At 37.9% G+C, this 21,750-nt stretch overlaps 1 protein-coding gene across 1 annotated transcript in view; it reads right to left on the bottom strand.

Moving 5' to 3' along the window:
* Window positions 1-21,750, bottom strand: part of LOC140166005 (transcription elongation factor SPT5-like) — a 48,884-nt gene continuing 27,134 nt past the window's right edge. Inside the window, exons 16-24 of the mRNA XM_072189374.1 lie at window positions 20,144-20,225; window positions 17,687-17,800; window positions 16,658-16,763; window positions 15,531-15,658; window positions 14,922-15,027; window positions 14,335-14,564; window positions 2,946-3,271; window positions 1,835-1,930; window positions 1-672 (exon numbers count right to left, since the gene is read on the bottom strand). Coding sequence (XP_072045475.1) covers window positions 520-672; window positions 1,835-1,930; window positions 2,946-3,271; window positions 14,335-14,564; window positions 14,922-15,027; window positions 15,531-15,658; window positions 16,658-16,763; window positions 17,687-17,800; window positions 20,144-20,225 — 1,341 coding nt within the window. The 3' untranslated portion in view covers window positions 1-519. The remainder of the gene's footprint in view (window positions 673-1,834; window positions 1,931-2,945; window positions 3,272-14,334; window positions 14,565-14,921; window positions 15,028-15,530; window positions 15,659-16,657; window positions 16,764-17,686; window positions 17,801-20,143; window positions 20,226-21,750) is intronic.

Raw genomic sequence — 21,750 nt, 5'->3', positions numbered from 1 at the left:
TATGATGACGATTGTATACAAGTCTGCTTCAACTCACAGCCGGCACAAGGGACTGCACATTTGTGTGCCGCCCTACTATGGTCAGCTCGTAACAGGCGAGAATTATTCAGTTTTTATTAAGACGCGAGTCAATAGAGTCCCAACATAGGCCCGTGTAAACTCACAAAAGCATGTGTAGGTGCTGTGTATACACCATTCTATATCAATCCACAATGTTATGAGTCCCGCCTATTACAAGCTGATCAGACTAGAAAGAGGCTCCTATTTGTTGCCTCCCAAGGGTTTCACAGCGTTTGTTTTAAACATTTTGCTGCCCCTGAAATCTTGTCTCTTAACCACTGTTACACCCTGCTACCACCCAGTATATACATCCAATGTTAAATTTATAGCACCGGGATTCGTCTGCTTCTGTGTAGTACAAGCCAACAAAGCAGTAATACTAGTTGAGCTTTCTTTGCATTTTTTTCTTCATTTTTTCATTGTCTTAATCTTGACAACATCCTGTTACTACATAGTCATTTAGCTTTTCTCGTGTAACTTTGCCAGATTTCGGAGCTGTAAGATCTTGATGTCCGCACCGACAACTTGGTCCATTTTCACAATTCCGTCATCTCTGTCGATGTTGATAAGTACGCCTGTGCTCTCACGGTCATCTCCCAGAATAACTTTTACCTGTTCAGTAAAGATATGTAAACAATAACCATAAGTGAAACCAAAAATATAAGTGAAGTAACCTTTTTATAATTTGTGAAATTACATACAAAAATGATAAATGATCTTGTAGGACAAAACTGGACTCTCACAGAGCTGCCAACATTGGAATATGTAAATGCAGAAGATTTCAGCGAAGTGAAAAAAAAGCTTAGGATGTGGCGTTTTCACGCCAAGGGCAGTGGCCCTTGTGTGGGATCAGCATCCTCAAAAGCTCCTGGATATTAGCTTTTTGAGACCCTTGTTGAAAATGCTTTTCCATGGCTACTCAACCTTTTTTTTGTAAAAGGACAGGACAGTGGGTGTATAATTGATTTTGTTTTGATTTTATAGCCAGATGGCTGTAAATGTAGGAGATTTAGCCAGATGGCTGCAAATGCAGAAGATTTAATATGTTTTGCTGAAGACAGAAGATTGTCAACAAATGAGGAAGTCTTCTGCAGGATCAAGAAGGGTTGGCAGCTCTGCTCTCATACACAGCAGGTTGATGGATCCAGTCTCAGTTTACAAATGGTTGAGGATGAAATAAAAACACAACCGACGTTTGACTGCCGATTCCGGGCGGTTCTGTCCGATTGGAGCTGGTTTCTATTGTTCTAAAGAATGGAACACGGTTCAACCGCTGGTCGAGTTATGATTTCATCGTTTGATACACTTGTTAATAAAGATGTGACCAGAGTGTTTATAATTGACAGGGCTTCTGCCCGACAGCCCAGGACAACCATATGTTCATGTCAGGCAAACAAAAGTGCCTACAAGTCAGCTGGACGGGCATGTAAATTTTCACACTAAAGGTGTATAATGCATTAAAATATGGGTAAGTAAGAAAATGGGGCTGGTGGATTTCAAGGTGGTTTTTACCCAACAAGCTGGTGACATTTTTGAAATTTTGCGAGTTCTGATAATTGGTCTATTAGCATGCTTGACGTGACCGCATATGACTACCACATTGTTAATGGCCTGTATTTAATTTAGCATGATTTTGAAAAGTTTGACCTCACATGTCAGGTCAGCTTAGGCATGGTTTTACTTGTGCTTATTTATCCAGGTACTCTGCATCATTAATTAGTGTAGCCATTCCTAATAACTCAGATTTATTATCTCTGGCACACTCCTTACTTACCCTATCTGACTTGGCTGGCATGACTGGTTCCAGGTGGTTATTAGGAATAGTAATTACTCTCTCATCTTCTGGGATATATACTGAACAGGTACCAGTCTGGAAAAATACAAAAATCAGTGTCAAACTTTGTACATTCTATACATTGGTTTGCCTCAAATTTGGTAATGACATAGGTGCATATTTCACTGGGTGTAATATCGAAATGCGAGCATATAACGTAATCATGCAGAGCATACACGCACCACATACAAGAACGGCTTGTTGGCACCCTTGCAGCGCAACTGTAAAAAAAAGCATTGATGTCACTACCAAAATTGAGGCAAACCAAAGAATAGAAACAATACTTTTAATCGGCAAACCCCACACATACTACAAGTTGAGTAAAAAACCTCACAATCCTGGATTTGAAAATGCAACCTTCATTTAAATAACTGAGATTTGAAATATAGTCCTAATGTTTTATGATTTCAGCTGAAGGATTAATTGAGTGAACTGTTCCACAGCTTTCTTTCAATCCTAAATATTTTAATATCCCGGGTTTATAATTTAAAAAAATCCAATTGTTGGTTAGAAATCAGCATTTTCCTACGACAAAATATCTCTCATTTTAATGTGTTTTTTCTTCTAGTAAAGTAAGAACCACATACTGTAAAGCATGATATTTTCTCAGCATTAAAATTTTGCATTTTGGAGGGAACCCACATTCCTGCGACATTAACTTTTTGCGATTTCCTTCAAGGTCTACACAAAGAAAAAATATTCCAGTGCATGAAAATTTCGCGAATCAACTGCACTAGCAAAATTTTCATGCACATAAGCATTTCATGCTTTACATTGTCCAGGGGTCCATTTCATTAAACTTTTAACCCTTCGTAGCTCAAGTAACTGTTCCTAAAGTTATGAACACTCAATACTAGACGTAACTTTACGAAGGGTCCCTGTAGTAAATCCCTATTACTTATGAACAGTACCATTCGTAAGTAAGTTTAGTAAAATGGAACTTACAGTCATAAGTTACGAACGATTTCGAGACTTACGAAGCTTCTTAAAGTTTAGTGAAATGGACCTCTGATTAATGAAGGATGTAATAATAGAGTCATACGAGACTCACCTGTACACTACGTATCACTCCATTCTTGAAGATCAACTGCGGATCATCGTGCGTATCCTTAATCGTCACCATAATATCGGGTGTCTGCCATTCCAACTGATTAGGATCCATTCCGAGTCCTACACCCCCTGGTGTGTGAGGGTTGAATCCCAGTGGAGATGGTGCACCAGGAGTGGACGGGAATCCTATTGGACTTGGCGTATTCTGGTAGCTACCTGGGGTGCCAGGAGATGGGGTGGGTTGGTAGCTTTGCGGTGACGGTGTGGCTTGGTAGCTCCCTGGGCTTGGCGCTTGGGCAAGACTGCCTGATGATGGACTAGGAGTGGCTGTTGGAAAAATATGATTATCAAAATTATGATAACTGATATAGGAGAATACAAGAGTGCATCAAACACTACACATTTTTTGCATTTTTGCTAACATACTTGGTATTCAAATACAAACATAGTGTTAACATGTCACATTTTACTCAATGTTTGGGGAGTTTGTCAGTATACAAATATGTGACTCCTCGCCACAACTGAGCCCGGATGTCGCCAATCATCATTTTTGAGATATTCAACCAAAATATTCTGCTTGAAATTAGCTTTAAAATGATGTATATCATGTCTATAGTACTTGACATTTAAGTAGTGAAAAATCAATAAAACAGTCAATAAATCCTTTCTTTCCTATTGTTTATTGTTAAGTTCGATGGAGCATATCTCAATAGTGGCACTGGCGACATCCGGGCTCAGTTGTGTAGCGAGTCACATATTACATGCCTATGAGTGTGATAGTACAAAATATATCATGAGGTCAAATTTTGACTTTTCTATTTCACGATATGTAGCGAGTGAAATAGATCAGTCAAAATTTGACCAAATGATATATTTTTACTATTACACGAATATTGGCATGTAATATTTGTTTTATATCATGATATCACATGGTTTCTTTTCATGCCATGTGATAGTATACAAATATTAACTGTCTATGAGTGTAATGGTCGAAATATAATCACTCGGTGAAAGATGTATTGTTCCATTCCACTCGCCGTTCTGGCTCGTGGAATGGAACAATTCATCTTTCACCTTGTGATTATATTTCGACCATTACACAAATTTAAGACAGTTAATATTTGTTTTATATCACTCATGCATAAATTCTATTACTAAAATACTATTTAAGGTAGGAAATACATTTTTCATCAACATAACACCATGTTTTGCCGTGATATATTTCACATTCTGGGGTCCACCCCATAACTAAATCGGCGAGTCCAAGAGTCAGCGCACGGCTTGGCGCAGGCGCACTACGCAGGCGCACTACTGCAGAGTACTATGAGGTGAAAGATGGATTGTTCCATTCCACGAGCCGGAACGGCGAGTGGAATGGAACAATACATCTTTCACCGAAAGTGATTATATTTCTAACCATTACACTAATTTAAGACAGTTGATATTTGTTTTATATCACTCATGCATAAATTCTATTACTAAAATACTATTTAAGGTAGGAAATACATTTATTCATCAACATAACACCATGTTTTGCGGTGATATACTTCACATTTTGGGGTCCACCCCATAACTAAATCGGGCGAGTCCAAGAGTCAGCGACGGCTTTGGCGCAGGCGCACTCACGGCAAAGCACATGATGGTAAAGACTATCACACGGAGTGGGTGATGGTAAAAATGGCAAATGGTAGCAAATGGTAATCAACCAATGAACTGTCTAGAATTTATGTATGAGTGATATAATAAAGACTATCACACGGAGAGGGTGATAGTAAAAATGGCAAATGGCAATCAACCAATGAACTGTCTAGAATTTATGTATGAGTGATATAATAAAAACTATCACACGGCTAAAGTCACTGTAATCATGATATAATAGCCAATCAATAAAGCTTCATATTTATTAGGCTAAAAAAAATGTTATGTCTCAAAGCCCACGCGCGCGCGTTCGTTTTTCGTAGCGCGTCCATGTCAACTGAAACGGCAAATTCATTTTTTATTTTTTCAAAAATTTTTTTTATAGTTTTTTGCAGTAAAATCATGAAATTCTGAGACAAATTTGGAAGATATAAGTTACTTGATTCAATACTCGCATTGTTTAGGTTGATATTTGTACTTCAATTGTGTAAATCAACCACAATTTCATATTGTGTACTTAAAAAACCCTCATTCCACATTTGTTTTTGAAACTGCCATGGGCTTTGAGACATAACTTTTTTTTTAGCCTTAACACAGGCATTTTTTCCTTCTTGGAAATTATTTTGTGTCTGCATTTTACCTGGAATAGCCCATTGGTACTGACAAATATTGACATACAATGTATAACAGGTTGTACAAAATGTATATCAAGGGCATGAAACATTTTAATAACATTCATAAACATTTGTGAAAAGTTGCAAAAAACATTTCAATGAAATGGTGGCAAAATATTCACTAAAATATGTTTAATAAAATTAACATTTGGACATTTTTTAAATGTAGTGTTTTTGTTGTAAATATGTTTGGATGACCTTTATATAACTGGAAATTTAAATTTGATTCATTTAACACCATATTTGGCCTTATCAACAACATATTTGGAATGTTTTATACATGTCCTTGTTGGGTACATGCTATTGACCGCCTGTTGTACATGTATATACCTAAAGACATTTTATATTACTTTGCGTCAATGTGTGTATTTTGAATTTCCAACACAAAATATACATATAGACAGCCTCACCACATTGTCATTGCATGCTTTTATTATATTGTTTATAAGTGATTAATTTATGGCATCATGCTCATGACATATATTTTTCTCTTTTATCCCTAGGATGCAAACGTTGGAGAAGTGAACGCTTATTACGCATACCCGGCTATTATTTTGGATTTACTTCGGGCAATGTATCATTTGAGCATTGTGGGGCAGATCCGTGAAGGAGCCTTCCCCATTTCCTTTCCTTTATTCTTGGACCCATCATACCATGATTTTAACATATTTCATTTGTGACCTGGCAGGTTTTTCTTCCATTACAAATGTTTTTTCTTACGAAGCTATTAGCTGAAGAATAGAGCAGTGATGTGGCTTTGTGATGCGATTTGGTTAACAATATCGCAGTGATTCGTATCGGTTTATTCAGGCGTATCATTTAGGATACTCAGTGAAGGTGATTTTATGCTCTCACTTTCACGCTTACGCTCAGCCAGTGTGTACCAGTAATTCTCTTGGTTTTTGCTCGTCATTGATTCTCACGTTGAAAATTTTCATTGACATTTAAGCCGTCTACGTTTAGCATGTCTGATATTGAAGGTTCCACTTCGAAAGGTAGTCAGAGAAGGATTCAGCTTCAGTTTCCACACTATTTGACGATTTTAAAGGGTTCCTAGATCAAAAGTTAGAATCGTTCAGGCAAGAAATCGTAGACCGAGCGTTGGTACTCAAGAGAAAGTGGAAAAACTCAAACTATATGAATGTTGTGTTGTGTATTATAGTAATATATGTTTAAGCATTCAGCGGCAGCGTGTAATAAAATATTTTATTCGCCTTTATGCAAAGCGCATTTAGCAAATTATTACTTTATCTTCATGTCACAATTTCTGTATGATTTAATTTTATATACATATCCTTGTTAGGTTCATATATGATTTATTGCAAAATGTATTTGGTTTTATTTACACACATGAAGAGACAGAATCCGAAACACTAGCATCCAGGAGCGGCTGCATTACCACAAAGAACTGACTGCAACGATCATGACCAAAAAACTCAAATATTTTGGTCATGTGAAAAGAATGAACAAGACCCGTTATCCAAAAATCCTGCTCGAAAGTCACATAGAAGGCAACAGACCCAGAGGAAGACCTGAGAAAAAGTGGCTTGAGGACATCAGATACTTCTGTACAGAGACAGGAATACCATCAGTAGCAGCGACAGGACATCTGGCCACCAACAGACAGCTGTGGAGACTCAAACTAGTTGGGAAACCATCTCCGGGACCTACCCCAGGAGGACGGCTTTATGTCAAGTAAGTCAAAAGACATGCATGTTACAGTGAGCAAATATTTTCAATATACAACATTGTATTTCAGTGAGTGTATGTCCATTAATTGGTATCATAATAATAATAAATGCTATGTACTTTTTGAAGATGTAGTCCGGCTGCAAGCCATTGTTTCATCAAGATGGTTTTGAATTTTCACCTTATGGCCAATTCAAGATTTCTAACGTTTATGCAAGGGTCAAAATTCCAAACTGTCAGATTTGTGGGTAGATCGGATCAGATCAGATGTTTTATACTTCAACAGATGTCAAAGCAATTGTGACGTTATGTGCCCATTCATGCCATTGTTCCTTGGCCAGCAGTGGGCAGTATACCAGCATGTCATATTTTGTTCAGGGCCTGTTCTTTTAAAACTCACACCACATGTAAATCAAGCTATTGAACGTGTTAGCGGTTGTATGCAGACCAGTCCCTGTGACTTTAGTCGTGAAGCAAAGCTACAATGTATAGAACCAGTGATAATGATGATAGAGTTGATCATTATCAAGGTCAATAGTTTCATCATTTCATAGCTTTTAATGTAGGTTGTTAATGCACACTTAAATGTGAACTGAACTTATTCTCTGCTGGGATGTTTTTTTTCTCCACTGAGTTTCACATGTTTGACAGTTATCAATGGTCATGCAATGTTGTGTTGAACTTTTACAGGGAAACCAGCAAATTTGAAGACAGAAAATTACAATTGTGAGTATAATAAAAACCACAGAGCAAGGCATGCATTGGTCTTTAAATGTGTCCAATTTGGAGTTATGTACGTCATCCACCAGTGGAGCTCCTGCGCCCCTCCGCAGAACTTCCGGTAGTGGATGTTCTGCGCTCGGGGGCGCAGAGAATCCACTGTTGGAGTTGCTGCGCCCGGAAGCAAAATAATAGATTTTCTTATTATAATAACGGTGGATCATTTCTGCGCTCGGGCGCAGAACATCCACTATCGGAGTTGATGCGCCCGGGCGCAGTCCCTTATATGTAACGGTGGATCATTGCTGCGCCGGCGCAGAGAATCCACTGTCGGAGTTGCTGCGCCCGGAAGCAAAATAATAGATTTTCGTATTATAATAACGGTGGATCATTTCTGCGCTCGGGCGCAGAACATCCACTATCGGAGTTCATGCGCCCGGGCGCAGTCCCTTATATCTAACGGTGGATCATTGCTGCGCTCGGGCGCAGAACATCCACTGTTGGAGTAACTGCGCTCGGAAGTAAAATAATAGATTTTCTTATTATAATAACGGTGGATCATTGCTGCGCTCGGGCGCAGAACATCCACTGTTGGAGTAACTGCGCTCGGTAGTAAATATAATACATTTTCTTATTATAATACTGGTGGATCATTTCTGCGCTCGGGGGGCGCGGAACATCCACTGTCGGAGTTGAGCGGAAGCAAAATAATACATTTTCTTTTTAGGCCTATATTAATAAATATACATGCGTATAATAACTAGTATTAGGCCTATTATAACTCCAAATTGAAAGCAAAATAATACATTTTCTTATTGAAATTACGGCGGATCATTGCTGCGCCGGTCGCAGAAAATCCACTGTCGGAGCTTCAGCGCTCGGAAGTCAAATAGGCCTAAATTATTTTCTTATTTTATTAATAAAATATAATTATGCATGCGTATAATAACTAAACTCCGAGAAGTTTATTGCTATTAGTATAACCGAATTGACAGCAAAATAATAGATTTTCTTATTATAATAACGCGGATCATTGCAGCGCTCGGGGCGCAGAGAATCCACTGTCGGAGTTGATGCGCTCGGAAGCAAAATAATACATTTTTTTATTAGGCCTATATTAATAAATATGCATGCGTATAATAACTATAACTCCAAATTGACAGCAAAATAATGCATTTTCTTATTGAAATTACGGCGGATCATTGCTGCGCTGGCGCAGAAAATCCACTGTCGGAGCTTCTGCGCCGGAAGTCAAATAAATTATTTTCTTATTTTATTAATAAAATACAACATGCATGCGTATAATAACTAATATTTTCTTATTATATTAATAAAAAACAATATGCATGCGTATAATAACTAAACTCCGAGAAGTTTATTGCTATTAGTATAACCGAATTGACAGCAAAATAATAGATTTTCTTATTATAATAACGGTGGATCAATGCTGCGCTCGGGTGCAGAACATCCACTGTCGGAGTTGATGCGCCCGGGCGCAGTCCCTTATATGTAACGGTGGATCATTGCTGCGCTCGGGCGCAGAACATCCACTGTTGGAGTAACTGCGCTAGGAAGCAAAAGAATGGATTTTCTTATTAAAATAACGGTGGATCATTTCTGCGTTCGAGCGCAGAGAATCCACTGTCGGAGTTGATGCGCTCGGAAGCAAAATAAATTATTTTCTTATTATATTAATAATATATTTTTTATTGTAATAGCTCTACGGATAAGTTTATTTCTATTAGGCCTATGCATGCATATAATAATAACTATAACTCCAAGAAGTTTATTGATATTTACTATTAGGTCTGCGCTCGGAAGCAAAATAATGGATTTTCTTATTAAAATAACGGTGGATCATTGCTGCGTTCGAACGCAAAGAATCCACTGTCGGAGTTGATGCTCTCGGAAGCTAAATAAATTATTTTCTTATTATATTAATAATATATTTTTTATTGTAATAGCTCTACGGAGAAGTTTATTACTATTAGGCCTATGCATGCGTATAATAATAACTATAACTCGAGAAGTTTATTGATATTTACTCTTAGGTCTATATAATGCGCCGCAAGCTCAGATTATAATAAAACTTTTTTTTTTTCGTTCACGTTTCCTTGTCGGTACTTCTCATGTAACCGCAAATAATTCCTATTCAAATATAATTCTGATTGACACACGACCACTTGCAATTCGGCCTTTGTTAGTCACCAGATAAGTAGGTGTCATTTTGTGGTTAATAGATAAAAGGAACCGATAAGGCCGCTGACGAAAAAAAGAAACCCTGTTCTACGGGCGGCCGGACCTTTCAAGTAGGGTCGGCCATTTTTTTTTTGTTTTTTATGTACGATCTTTTTTCAGAATATACCTTCATTTTTTTTCAAAACCGATTTTTTTTTTTTGGTGGCATATTTGTAATATTTACACATGTTCCAACTTAAATATATGAGCAAACTGACAAATTCGCCCTATTTGTAGTAAAACGGGATGATTTTCTGTTATGAATATAATTTTCAGATTATGATAATATGTCGGAACGCAGTCGCAAATCGTAGTCTCCTACAAAGCCAGTTTGGTTACGCTCCCTCCACGTGTAGAGGGAGCGTAACCAAACTGGCTGCGTATGATACTAACTCTGAGGCCGACTACTGGGCCGCACTCTCCGTCAAATCCAAAAAGTGCGAGAGTATTTCGAGTGATAGAGGTGAACTTTATGATGTTGTTTCTTTGCAAATTCCCAATGTTTTTTGTGTTTTTTTTGTATTGGGAACTTTCATAATAATTGCATGATTATCTTTTTGGAAGAAAAAAGTGTAGCCTTGGTGTAGCCTAGGTAGCGGCGACATGAAACCACGTTTATCGGTTCCTTTAATCTCTAACCACAAAATGACGGCGCATAATTATCATCTGCCGTGGATTTAAAATTGACATTGATCTTCGCTTATGCTAATTTTTGGACCCCTCCGCTTGTTTGGGAATCCAATGGATTACACCTACTTATCTGTTGACTAACAAAGGCGAATTGCAAATGGTCATGTGTCAATCAGAATTATATTTGAATAGGAATTATCTGAGAAAGCATTTGCGGTTACATGAAAAGTACCGACAAGGAAACGTGAACGGGAAAAAAAGGAAAGAAACAAAAGACAAAAGAAGAAAAGAATGTAGATGAAAGAAAACAGAAAATAAATGAGAAAAAAAAACCAAAACAAAACTAAAAAACATATTAGACTCTAGACTCTTTTTTTTTTTTTTTACTTCCGGCGCAGTTACTCCAACAGTGGATGTTCTGCTCGAGCGCAGCAATGGTCCACCGTTACATATAAGGGACTGCGCCCGGGCGCATCAACTCCGATAGTGGATGTTCTGCGCCGAGCGCAGCAATGATCCACCGTTATTATAATAAGAAAATCTATTATTTTGATTTTTTTTTAAATATAATAAGAAAATATTACTTATTGTTATACGCATGCATATTGTATTTTATTAATAAAATAAGAAAACTATTTATTTGACTTCCGAGCGCAGAAGCTCCGACAGTGGATTTTCTGCGCCCGAGCGCAGCAATGATCCGCCGTAATTTCAATAAGAAAATGCATTATTTTGCTGTCAATTTGGAGTTATAGTTATTATAATAGGCCTAATACTAGTTATTATACGCATGTATATTTATTAATATAGGCCTAATAAGAAAATCTATTATTTTACTTCCGAGCGCAGTAACTCCGACAGTGGATGTTCTGCGCCCCGAGCGCAGAAATGATCCACCGTTACATATAAGGGACTGCGCCCGGGCGCATCAACTCCGATAGTGGATGCTCTGCGCCCGAGCGCAGAAATGATCCACCGTTATTATAATAATAAAATATATTATTTGCTGTCAATTCGGTTATACTAATAGCAATAAACTTCTCGGAGTTTAGTTATTATACGCATGCATATTATTTTTTATTAATACAATAAGAAAATATTAGTTATTATACGATGCATATTGTATTTTATTAATAAAATAAGAAAATAATTCACTTCCGGTTTAAAGCTCGACAGTGGATTTTCTAGCCATGCCGAGCGCAGCAATGATCCACCGTTACATATAAGGACTGCCCCGGCGCATCAACTCCGACAGTGGATTTTCTGCGCCCGAGCGTAGCAATGATCCGCCGTAATTTCAATAAGAAAATGCATTATTTTGCTGTCAATTTGGAGTTATAGTTATTATAATAGGCCTAATACTAGTTATTATACGCATGTATATTTATTAATATAGGCCTAATAAGAAAATCTATTATTTTACTTCCGAGCGCAGTTACTCCGACAGTGGATGTTCTGCGCCCCGAGCGCAGAGATGATCCACCGTTACATATAAGGGACTGCGCCGGGCATCAACTCCGATAGTGGATGTTCTGCGCCGAGCGCAGAAATGATCCACCGTTATTATAATAAGAAAATATATTATTTGCTGTCAATTCGGTTATACTAATAGCAATAAACTTCTCGGAGTTTAGTTATTATACGATGCATATTATTTTTTATTAATATAATAAGAAAATATTAGTTATTATACGCATGCATATTGTATTTTATTAATAAAATAAGAAAATAATTCACTTCGAGCTTAAAAGCTCGACAGTGGATTTTCTCGCTCGAGCGCAGCAATGATCCACCGTTATTATAATAAGAAAATCTATTATTTTGATTAGTTTTTATTAATATAAAAAGAAAATATTAGTTATTATACGCATGCATATTGTATTTTATTAATAAAATAATAAAATAATTTATGATTTGACTTCCGAGCGCAGAAGCTCCGACAGTGGATTTTCTGCGCCCGAGCGCAACAATGATCCGCCGTAATTTCAATAAGAAAATGCATTAATTTGCTGTCAATTTGGAGTTAGGCCTATAGTTATTATAATAGGCCTAATACTAGTTATTATACGCATGTATATTTATTAATATAGGCCTAATAAGAAAATCTATTATTTTACTTCCGAGCGCAGTTACTCCAACAGTGGATGTTCAGCGCCCGAAAGCGCAGAAAAATGATCCACCAGTATTATAATAAGAATATGTATTATATTGCTTCGAGCGCAGTTACTCCAACAGTGGATGTTCTGCGCCGGGCGCAGCAATGATCCACCGTTACATATAAGGGACTGCGCCCGGGCGCATCAACTCCGACAGTGGATGTTCTGCGCCCGAGCGCAGAAATGATCCACCGTTATTATAATAATAAAATCTATTATTTTGCTTCCGAAGCGCAGCAACTCCGACAGTGGATTCTCTGCGCTCGAAAGCGCAGAACATCCACTACCGGAAGTTCTATGGAGGGGCGAGGAGCTCCACTGGTGGATGACGTACATACATGCAATTTGGTGGCGATACGTCGAATAGGTAAGCTTATAATCAAGGATTTAATCCTCACAAACTCTGTAACATGAATTCCGTAGAAATGACATGTTTGAATAGAACTCAGCACTAAAGTGGACGATTTTAACAGGAATGATGTACTGAATACACACAAATTTGGGTTTCTTCGCTGACGGAGTGGATGTAGAAGTCTTTTTCGTAAAAAAAAAAAATGGGAAAATTTGTTAATTTTCATTGACAAAATGGCAAGTAGAAATAGATGTATCCCATGTCGCAAAATCATGTCATATTGTCTGCATTGATGAGATTCATTAAGGCATATGCCATTCTCGAAAGTTGGAATTAAGTACCATAATTATTTCTTAGGAGTGTTCAACATACCAAGGCGAAGTAGTAGGAAAATCGTGGCAAGGGAAATTAATGAAATATTGGCTTCCAAGAAAAGGTGCGTGAGCTAAAATGCAACATCAAATATACAAGCCTATTTACATAATTTCCTTACACAAGTGATCACGCTCAAATAAAAAAAAAACCCAGTGATTTATAGTGCGCTACTCACAGGCACAACGCCTAGATGTTGATCCACAAAGCCTCAGCATACTTTACAGGTTGTCGCTGACCACTATGGCCTAAAATCATTCCATAAACCATTTAACAACAACACAAGGACTTTGCAGCTTTCAAGAGCGAACAACCTAGACATTCCACAAATGACCATCGCAACCAGGAGTTTTGTACGGGTTACAACGAGACAATTAGCAGTAAATTCCTTGTCCAGCTGAATTTAAATCCAACTAAATTTTAAAACGAGAGCGTACTAACTACCACCAGGGTTCGAACCCGCAACCTACCGCACCACAGTCGAATGCCTTATCAATCGAGCTATCTTGACTGCCTAAAACTATAGAGTTTGGTGATTGATATGAACCATAAATAATCTTGAACCTGTGATCAATATTTCTAGGCAAAAATTCATAGCAAACATGGCAGATTCCTCCTTGACCCCGTAATGCTTATTCATCAATTATTGGGAATATGTTTTTACAGAATAGGCTTATCTTTACATATCCCTTTAAATAATGGCATGCTATTCTAGTTGAAATCCATACACCCCCATGGAAGACATGACTTTAATCTCCCACACAGGGAGTGTGAATTTCAAATAGGGTTACCTGAATGGGTGATTCCATTTGAAATCAACACCCCGTGTGTGGGAGATTAAGGTCATGTCTTACACAGAGGGTGTATGGATTACAACTGGAATAGCCCAATAGATGGACTACACCATCTGTACACACATACCTTGATAACTTCCCGGTGTTCCCGGTGATGGCGTAGGTTGATATGGCGAATATGTTGATTCACTACCATACATGCCGGATGTGCTCCCGGGAGTAGCCGGAGTGTAAGGGCCATTACTGGGAGAGCTCTCTGCAGCGTAGCCAGGTGTGCCAGGGTTGGGGGATCTTGAGGAACCATATGGTTGCGGTGATGGGGAGAACTCGTTGAAACTGAAATCATCATCACTTGACCTGGAATTTTTGAAGGTGATAAAGAAATATTTATACAACAATTTATAATTAGTTGGCATTTGTTGCATGGACAACTTTATATAAGTAAAATATTATCATTTCTACTAAATGGATCTAAAATATTTCCTGCTTTCTAACAAAGAATTGATTGTATTTTTGAAACTGCTATCCTTATCATTTAAGATATAACTATCATAAAACCTTCGGGCATAAATGGGAAAGTCCCTGACTGGCTTCTCAAACCAGGTCCTGATACATCACTTTGTGTAATGGTGTCTAAAAATAGTTCTACCTTATTATCACTTCATATGTTATGATAATATCAAATAATCTCTCTCTTATAATTACATAACTCACCTCATAGGTGTATCAGTGACTGTAGGATCCCATGCACCAGTCCTGCCTGGTGTTTGACTGCCTTCATGTAATGGTGTCTGAGAGCCATAATGAGGTGTTCTACTACCTTTACATCAAAAATAACAATGAGGTTAGTATATTACAAAGAACCATGTAATCTTCATCAGGACACAATAACATTTGGGATGTATAAAGTAGTGTGAAAAATTCATCATCATGCTCAGTATCACCATGGTGTGGCTGTGGGAAGTATTGTTAACACTCTCATATTTAGGATCAGTCTTTGGTTTTGCTTGATATAATAATTAATTTCCCAAACCAAACCAAACCTCAGATTCACCTGGTAATAATCTCCACAAGTAAGTATAAATAGTTCCTAATATGCTTGGACTTATTTTAGCATACCCAGTGGCGTGCGCAGGTTTTCAAAACTCATGGACTGTTGTAAAACTTTTGGCTTGCTTCACTCGCCGTAATAGCCAATTCCTCAATTTTTCCTCCGATTGGGTGCATTTCCCTCAACTGACTGACAAAAGGGGGCATGTGCCCGCCCCCACCCTTGCGCACACAACTGACAATTATGTGGCAATGAAGATGTTTTTATCTTACCATCATGCAGTGGTGTTTGTGAGCCATACATAGGTGTTCTTGATCCTGACCCATACATAGGCGTCTGTGACCCATACATAGGGGTGCGGCCATATCTTGTTGAAGCACCGCCACCATGCATAGGACCACTGTGTGAGAAAATACAAGATTGTGAAAATTAATACAGAAAGACAGAAAGAGGCTTGTACGGTGGATGCTTAATATATTAAAAATAACGAAATCGGAATTGACAACATTTCTTACACCGACAAATGCATTTATACACTTGCAAGATTTTTACTGGTAAAAATTATTATTATTATTAATCCATACACCCCCTGAATCTTCCACACAGGGACTTTGAATATCAAAGGGGGTTACCTGAATGGGTAGCTTTATTTGAAAAATACACCCTGTGTGTGGGAGATTAAGGTCATGTCCTTCATAGGTGGTGTGTGGATTTCAACTTGAACAACACCATTCAACCAAATTATCAAATGTTGGATTGTTGGGTCATCTAATATATGACCGTCCACGACAAACCGCTTGTAAAGTTGGTAAATTGTATTCTGAGTTACAGTGCAAAATGTGCATAAAGGTTGTATTCATATATGTACCTCAAGTTGGTGCTACCTATTTCTCATTTTGCCAGTGCCAGTCAAACACCTTTTAAACCAATCATTAATCCTATTGTTGAATAGGATAATAAGCTTCTACCTATGCATAGAATTCGTAAATAGCTCTAGTCTTAGTTTGCTTTAGGCTAAACCCTGTTCATGTGGTGGGTTAAGTGGTGGGTTAACCAACAATTAACAATGAGAGGACATTCCTGAACTTCATTGACTTGGGGATGATTTGAAGTGACCGCCAATTATGACCGTTTGATATTTATGACCAGCAATGTGGAAAAAGAGACATATGTAGCATCGAAATAAGGTACATGTACCCCTTTGCTGAAGGAGCAAAGTTCAACAAACCATAACTCCGCTTCTGGATATCGTTTGAAGTAAAAAGATATATCATTTTAAAGCTTATCATGATATATATTTTCGAAACACAAAATAAAACAAAATTGACCGGGCCGACTTCATGAGTGGACGGTCACAAATTTGTGAAAATAAAGGTGCAAATGACAAGTTATTACTTACCCAACTTTGTTAAGCCTACTCCTGTCAACACTGATTGTTTTACATGTAGCGTGTAATTCAACCCTAGCTGTGGATTCTGTAGCATCCTTAACAATACCAATATGACCTGCAATACACATAACAATACTTAGTTATTTTCCGGATACTGGTTATAATAATTGTGAAGCCTTGATGCAATTCATTTATTACCAGTGCTTCTCAAATTCATTCCCTGACCATTTGAGGATTGACGCAAAAAGCTGCCGTGTGTAGTTTTGAATGCATGCTATTGCTATTTTACAAAAGGCCCAAAAAATGGTTGTGTTGACCTCAGCGACCCGACCCCAAATCCTGAAAAATCTGGATCTTACTTATATCTTGGTTTTAATGATCTACACCAGGCACAAAAAGAAACTCGTCAGTTATATTCATCCTTACTGTTCAATAACTTGATAATTTTGGTTTATTGTGAAATATACCTTTTGATAATTGGAAGTTGCTTTCTCAATTGACACCCTGTTCGTGAAAAGCGAACAAGAATTGACCAAGATATGCGCCTCAAAGCCTCAAACCCCAAAATCAAAAGTTGCATTTTCAACGATTTTCAATGGGAACGCATCGTTGTATTGCACACAAGCACCACGGGCCAATCAATAAAGCACACAGTGTAACAGGCACAATTGAATCGTTAAAATTGCAACTTTTCATTTTGGGGTTTGAGAGTTTGGAGGCGCATATCTTGGTCAATTCTTGCTCAATGTTCACGAACAGGGCGTCAAATAAGAAAGACAAGTCCAATTAACAAAATGTATATTTCAGAATAATCCAAAATTATCAAGTTATTGAACAGTAAGGATGAATATAACTGACGAGTTTCTTTTTGTGCCTGGTGTAGTTCAAGTGTTACCTTTATAGGGTCCTTGTCCTATGCGTACTGTTTGTCCAATAAGGTCTCTATCACGACCCACACTTCCTCTGCCTCGCCCAAAACCTCCCCTGGATCTGGATCTTACTTATATCTTGGTTTTAATGATCTAGTTCAACTGTTACCTTTATAGGGTCCTTGTCCTATGCGTACTGTTTGTCCAATAAGGTCTCTATCACGACCCACACTGCCTCTGCCTCGCCCAAAACCTCCCCTGGACGGTTGTTGTTGTTGTTGACCTGCAATGAAGAAAAGTTTACAATTTCAGAGTTGACTTATCCATCATAGTCACTGTAAACAAAGGCATTTATAAGTTGGGAATAACTGCAGTAAATAAAGTGGATTATCAACCCTAACTCTATAAAATCTTACTACAAGAAAACCACTGCACATGCATGCATTGCACATGATGCCATGACGAAATCGGCCCAAGTCATATACGCAGGGAATCCAAAACCCCTGTGGCTACTGCCAACAAGTCAGTGATCTTGTGCACGGCACCCGAGGGGTCTAAGGTTTGAATCCTGAGGGTGCCACTGCCAAGCAACTTCTTTGTTCATCATCTCTCATTTTACGTTCCTTCTTTTTCCTTTCCGATAGCCAAAAATCCAATTTAGCATTAGGGTTAAAGCAAATATTGTGAGATTTGAGAGGTTTTTCAAAATTGTATTGTATAAAATACCCTGTGAAATGTCTAAGGTGCTTTCTTGGTAACAAATCAGATATTTGAATAAATCATGGGACCTCCAGATTTAACCGATCAATCAGATTCGCTGATACACACATTCACGATATCTCTCTCTCTCTAGGTGCCATATCATAGGACGTTGGCGATCATGTCATGCCACAATTCTCTGTTATATGCCATCTCCAGAAGCTATGTTGCTTTATGTTCAGCTCCCCTTTCTTTTAGCCATTTTTTCAGATTTGATAACCACATCACTCTCTTCCTGCCTCTGCTCCTTGTGCCTTCTATCCTTCCTGTCAATAATAGGTTCTCGAAACCATCCTTTCGGAGGATATGACCAAGGAATAAAATGGCTATTTTCTTTCATTTTACATTAGTTTGGGTCAAAATGACATTTATTCTACCATAGCATGCATTTAGTCATAGGGCTGTCATCATACAAGGCAAATATTTTTTGGATATTGGTCACATTTTCTCCTTGAACTGAACTTATGAAACTTTTGGTGTGAAAAGCACTAAGATTTGGTTTTCATTTATGGATATGTTAAAACTGAAATCTTGCTGGCCAAATGACTGAACATCCCCTTAAGGGATGTGGTATGAACGTTTGGACAGTATTTATTGTGGGACATTAGAGCACATCAGACATATCGAATTGCATTCTGAATACAGAGAATGTCCAGATATCAAATAATTTTGATTTTTGAAATTCGCAATGTAATACACATTTTATGGCAAATGATTAAAATTTATATTTTTGATATTTAACAGTACTCAAAGTAAACTTTATAAATCTGATGATTTATACTTAAAGTGTATGTAGGTGGGATGAAAACCCGACGATCACTTGAAAATTTTGACCTTTCGTATTGAAGATATGGATTTTTTCACCAAAAAAATTAGGTCTTTTTAGGAAAAAAATCCATATCTTCAATATGAAAGGTCAAAATTTTCAATTGATCGTCGGCTTTTCCTCCCAGCTACATACACTTTAAGAATATGTCATTAGATTTATAAAATCTACTTCGAGGACTGTTATATATCAAAAATGTGAAAAATATCAAATTTTAATAATTTGTCATAAAATTTGTATTATATCGTGAATTTCAAAAATGAAAATTATTTGATATCAGAGAGACATTCTTCGTATTCAGAATGCAATTTGATATGTCTGATGTGCATTCATGTCCTACAAAAAATACTGTCGAAATGCTCAAAACGCTCATTCCAGATCCCTTAAAGAAACAGTTCCAAAGACTTCCCTTCCCAGTGTGTATCTGCACAGAACAAGGCCAAAAAAAAAAAGATTGTTTGCTTGTCCTCCACAACTTGTTTAGAATTGGGTCGGTCAGTCGGGATCTTTAAAAAAAATTTTTTTTTTTAAAGGTCATAGCCAAAACATGACTGTATGCCTTTAATTAGCTTTTAAAATAAATAGCCCAAATAGTTGTGAATTGGGATATTTCTCTACTGTATACCACTTCATTCATGTTTTTAAAACAGTTTAGAAGTGTGTAGAAACTGTAAAAAAAACTTTTCAGAATGCCAAAAATTTTGAAAGAAAAAAATATTTGTCTGGAATTTCCAAAATTAGGGTCGGTATTCATTTGTACAGTAAAACAAAAAAAACACACACTTTTTTTTTCCAGATTAGGGTTGGTCGGTGGAGGACAAGCAAACTATCTTTTTTTTTTTGCCATAACCATTTGGCTATTCCAGTTGAAATCCATACACCCCCTATGGAAGACACAGGGAGTGTAGATTTCAAATGGAGTCAACCATTCAGGTAACCCCATCTGAAATTCACACTCCCCGTGTGGAAGACTACGGTCATGTCTTCCGGGGGGTGGGGTGGGGGGTGGAGTTCAACTGGAATAGCCCATTATAGACCTACCTGCACCACTTGGATGTGCTGGGCTGCTGATCCTTGGAGACATAGGAGTAAAACCACTACCAGCAAAACTTTGGTCAACAGGCTGTGCAGAAAACAAAATAAAAATATAAACATCAAAATTTTTACTTTTCCTAAATGATTCATCTGATAGTTTACACATACCAAACAGTTTCCACCCCAAGTGCTATCAAAGTGTGACAAATGACATAGTGACAGGGTAAGTTGTAGTAACGGTGGTCGCTGTCAGTACTTCCGTTCTTCGAAGACTACAAAGCGGCATTTCATGATCCATAGCCTAATCCCTCATTTTAATAACAAAAGTTGATATTTTTATACTACCAGAAACCTCTGCCTACATAATGTTTGTGTTTGAAAACTGTCTGGCAGATTCTTTCGCTTACCAAATTAATTAATAATATGAATTTATCAATGGCAAACTTTCGAATATTTGCGATCTTTGCGCTTCGTTGTTTTTGATGTACAGTTAAATCCCTTGATTGCATGGAAAATGCGCATTTTGACAAACAGTTTTATGATCGGGGTGAAAGTGGAATCACATAATGACAATAGACGCTTTGTGGGTACCACCAGTGCCGCCAAGAGCCATTACAGGCCCGGGGGTAAAATGAACGTCAAGGCCCCCTTTTTAACAGGTCCTCTAAGGTCTCTTTTCTTTCCTGTTATGTGCCCATTAAGGTAGGTTTTCTTTATTTTTACAGGCTCCCTAGGACCCCAGGCCCCGGGGTAACACACCCTCTTGTCAGCGGCACTGGGTAGCACTCCAAATGCAATGCTCTCCTCAATTTTGAATGCTAGAGCAGGTACCTCAAATTTAGTGTTGAAAATATCAATAAAAATTTGATCACATTGCTGCAACAGTTTTGGCCAAAATTATCTGAGGCTAAGTATAAAAATAATAGGCTGGGATCATCTAAATTAGCTTGGGGCCTAATAAGGAGTTTACAGTTGTCACAGTCATGACCCCTTACACAGGGTTCCTGCACCTTGAAGCCTTTAACTCAAGGACTTTTCAAGGACTTTCAAGGTCCAAAAGCATGATTTTCAAGGATTTACCATAACCATGCGGCATGTATTAACGAAAGTGAAAGCTCCTCTCCACTCTTCAAATTTTGTCAAAATTATACTTTAGGTAAAATTCCAATTTTCAAGGACTTTCAAGGCCTTAAAACTTGTGTTTTCAAATTCAAGGACTCTCAAGGACCACAGGAACCCTGCTTACAACTTTGAAACACAGGAAGCCAGCTATGTAGACCACAACATTCTTTTCAATGAGATCATTGTTTGATGAACAGACATGTTGATATCGCTCAATTTCTATTAGTGGATAATTAAATCTGGTCAACCAGAAAAACTCACATTTTGGTCAGATGGAATCACCGACGTTTCGGCCAAAACCTTTGGCCTTCAGCTGGGTGGATGATTTAGGGTCATCCGAGGTCAATCGATGAGGAAGTTGCTTGATGACCCGATCCCAACCATGTGACAGATTCACTCTAACGCCCCCGCTCCTGTTGAGTGACGGTTGTTCGGCTCGTACCCACACTGTACCCAAACTGCGCGCCAGTTCAAGTGGCAACGATTCAGCT

This window comes from Amphiura filiformis, chromosome 12 (genome assembly GCF_039555335.1).
Source record: "Amphiura filiformis chromosome 12, Afil_fr2py, whole genome shotgun sequence".
NCBI lineage: Eukaryota > Metazoa > Echinodermata > Ophiuroidea > Amphilepidida > Amphiuridae > Amphiura > Amphiura filiformis.
Note: the sequence above shows the minus strand (reverse complement) of the source record. Positions and strands in the feature narration are given on the sequence as shown.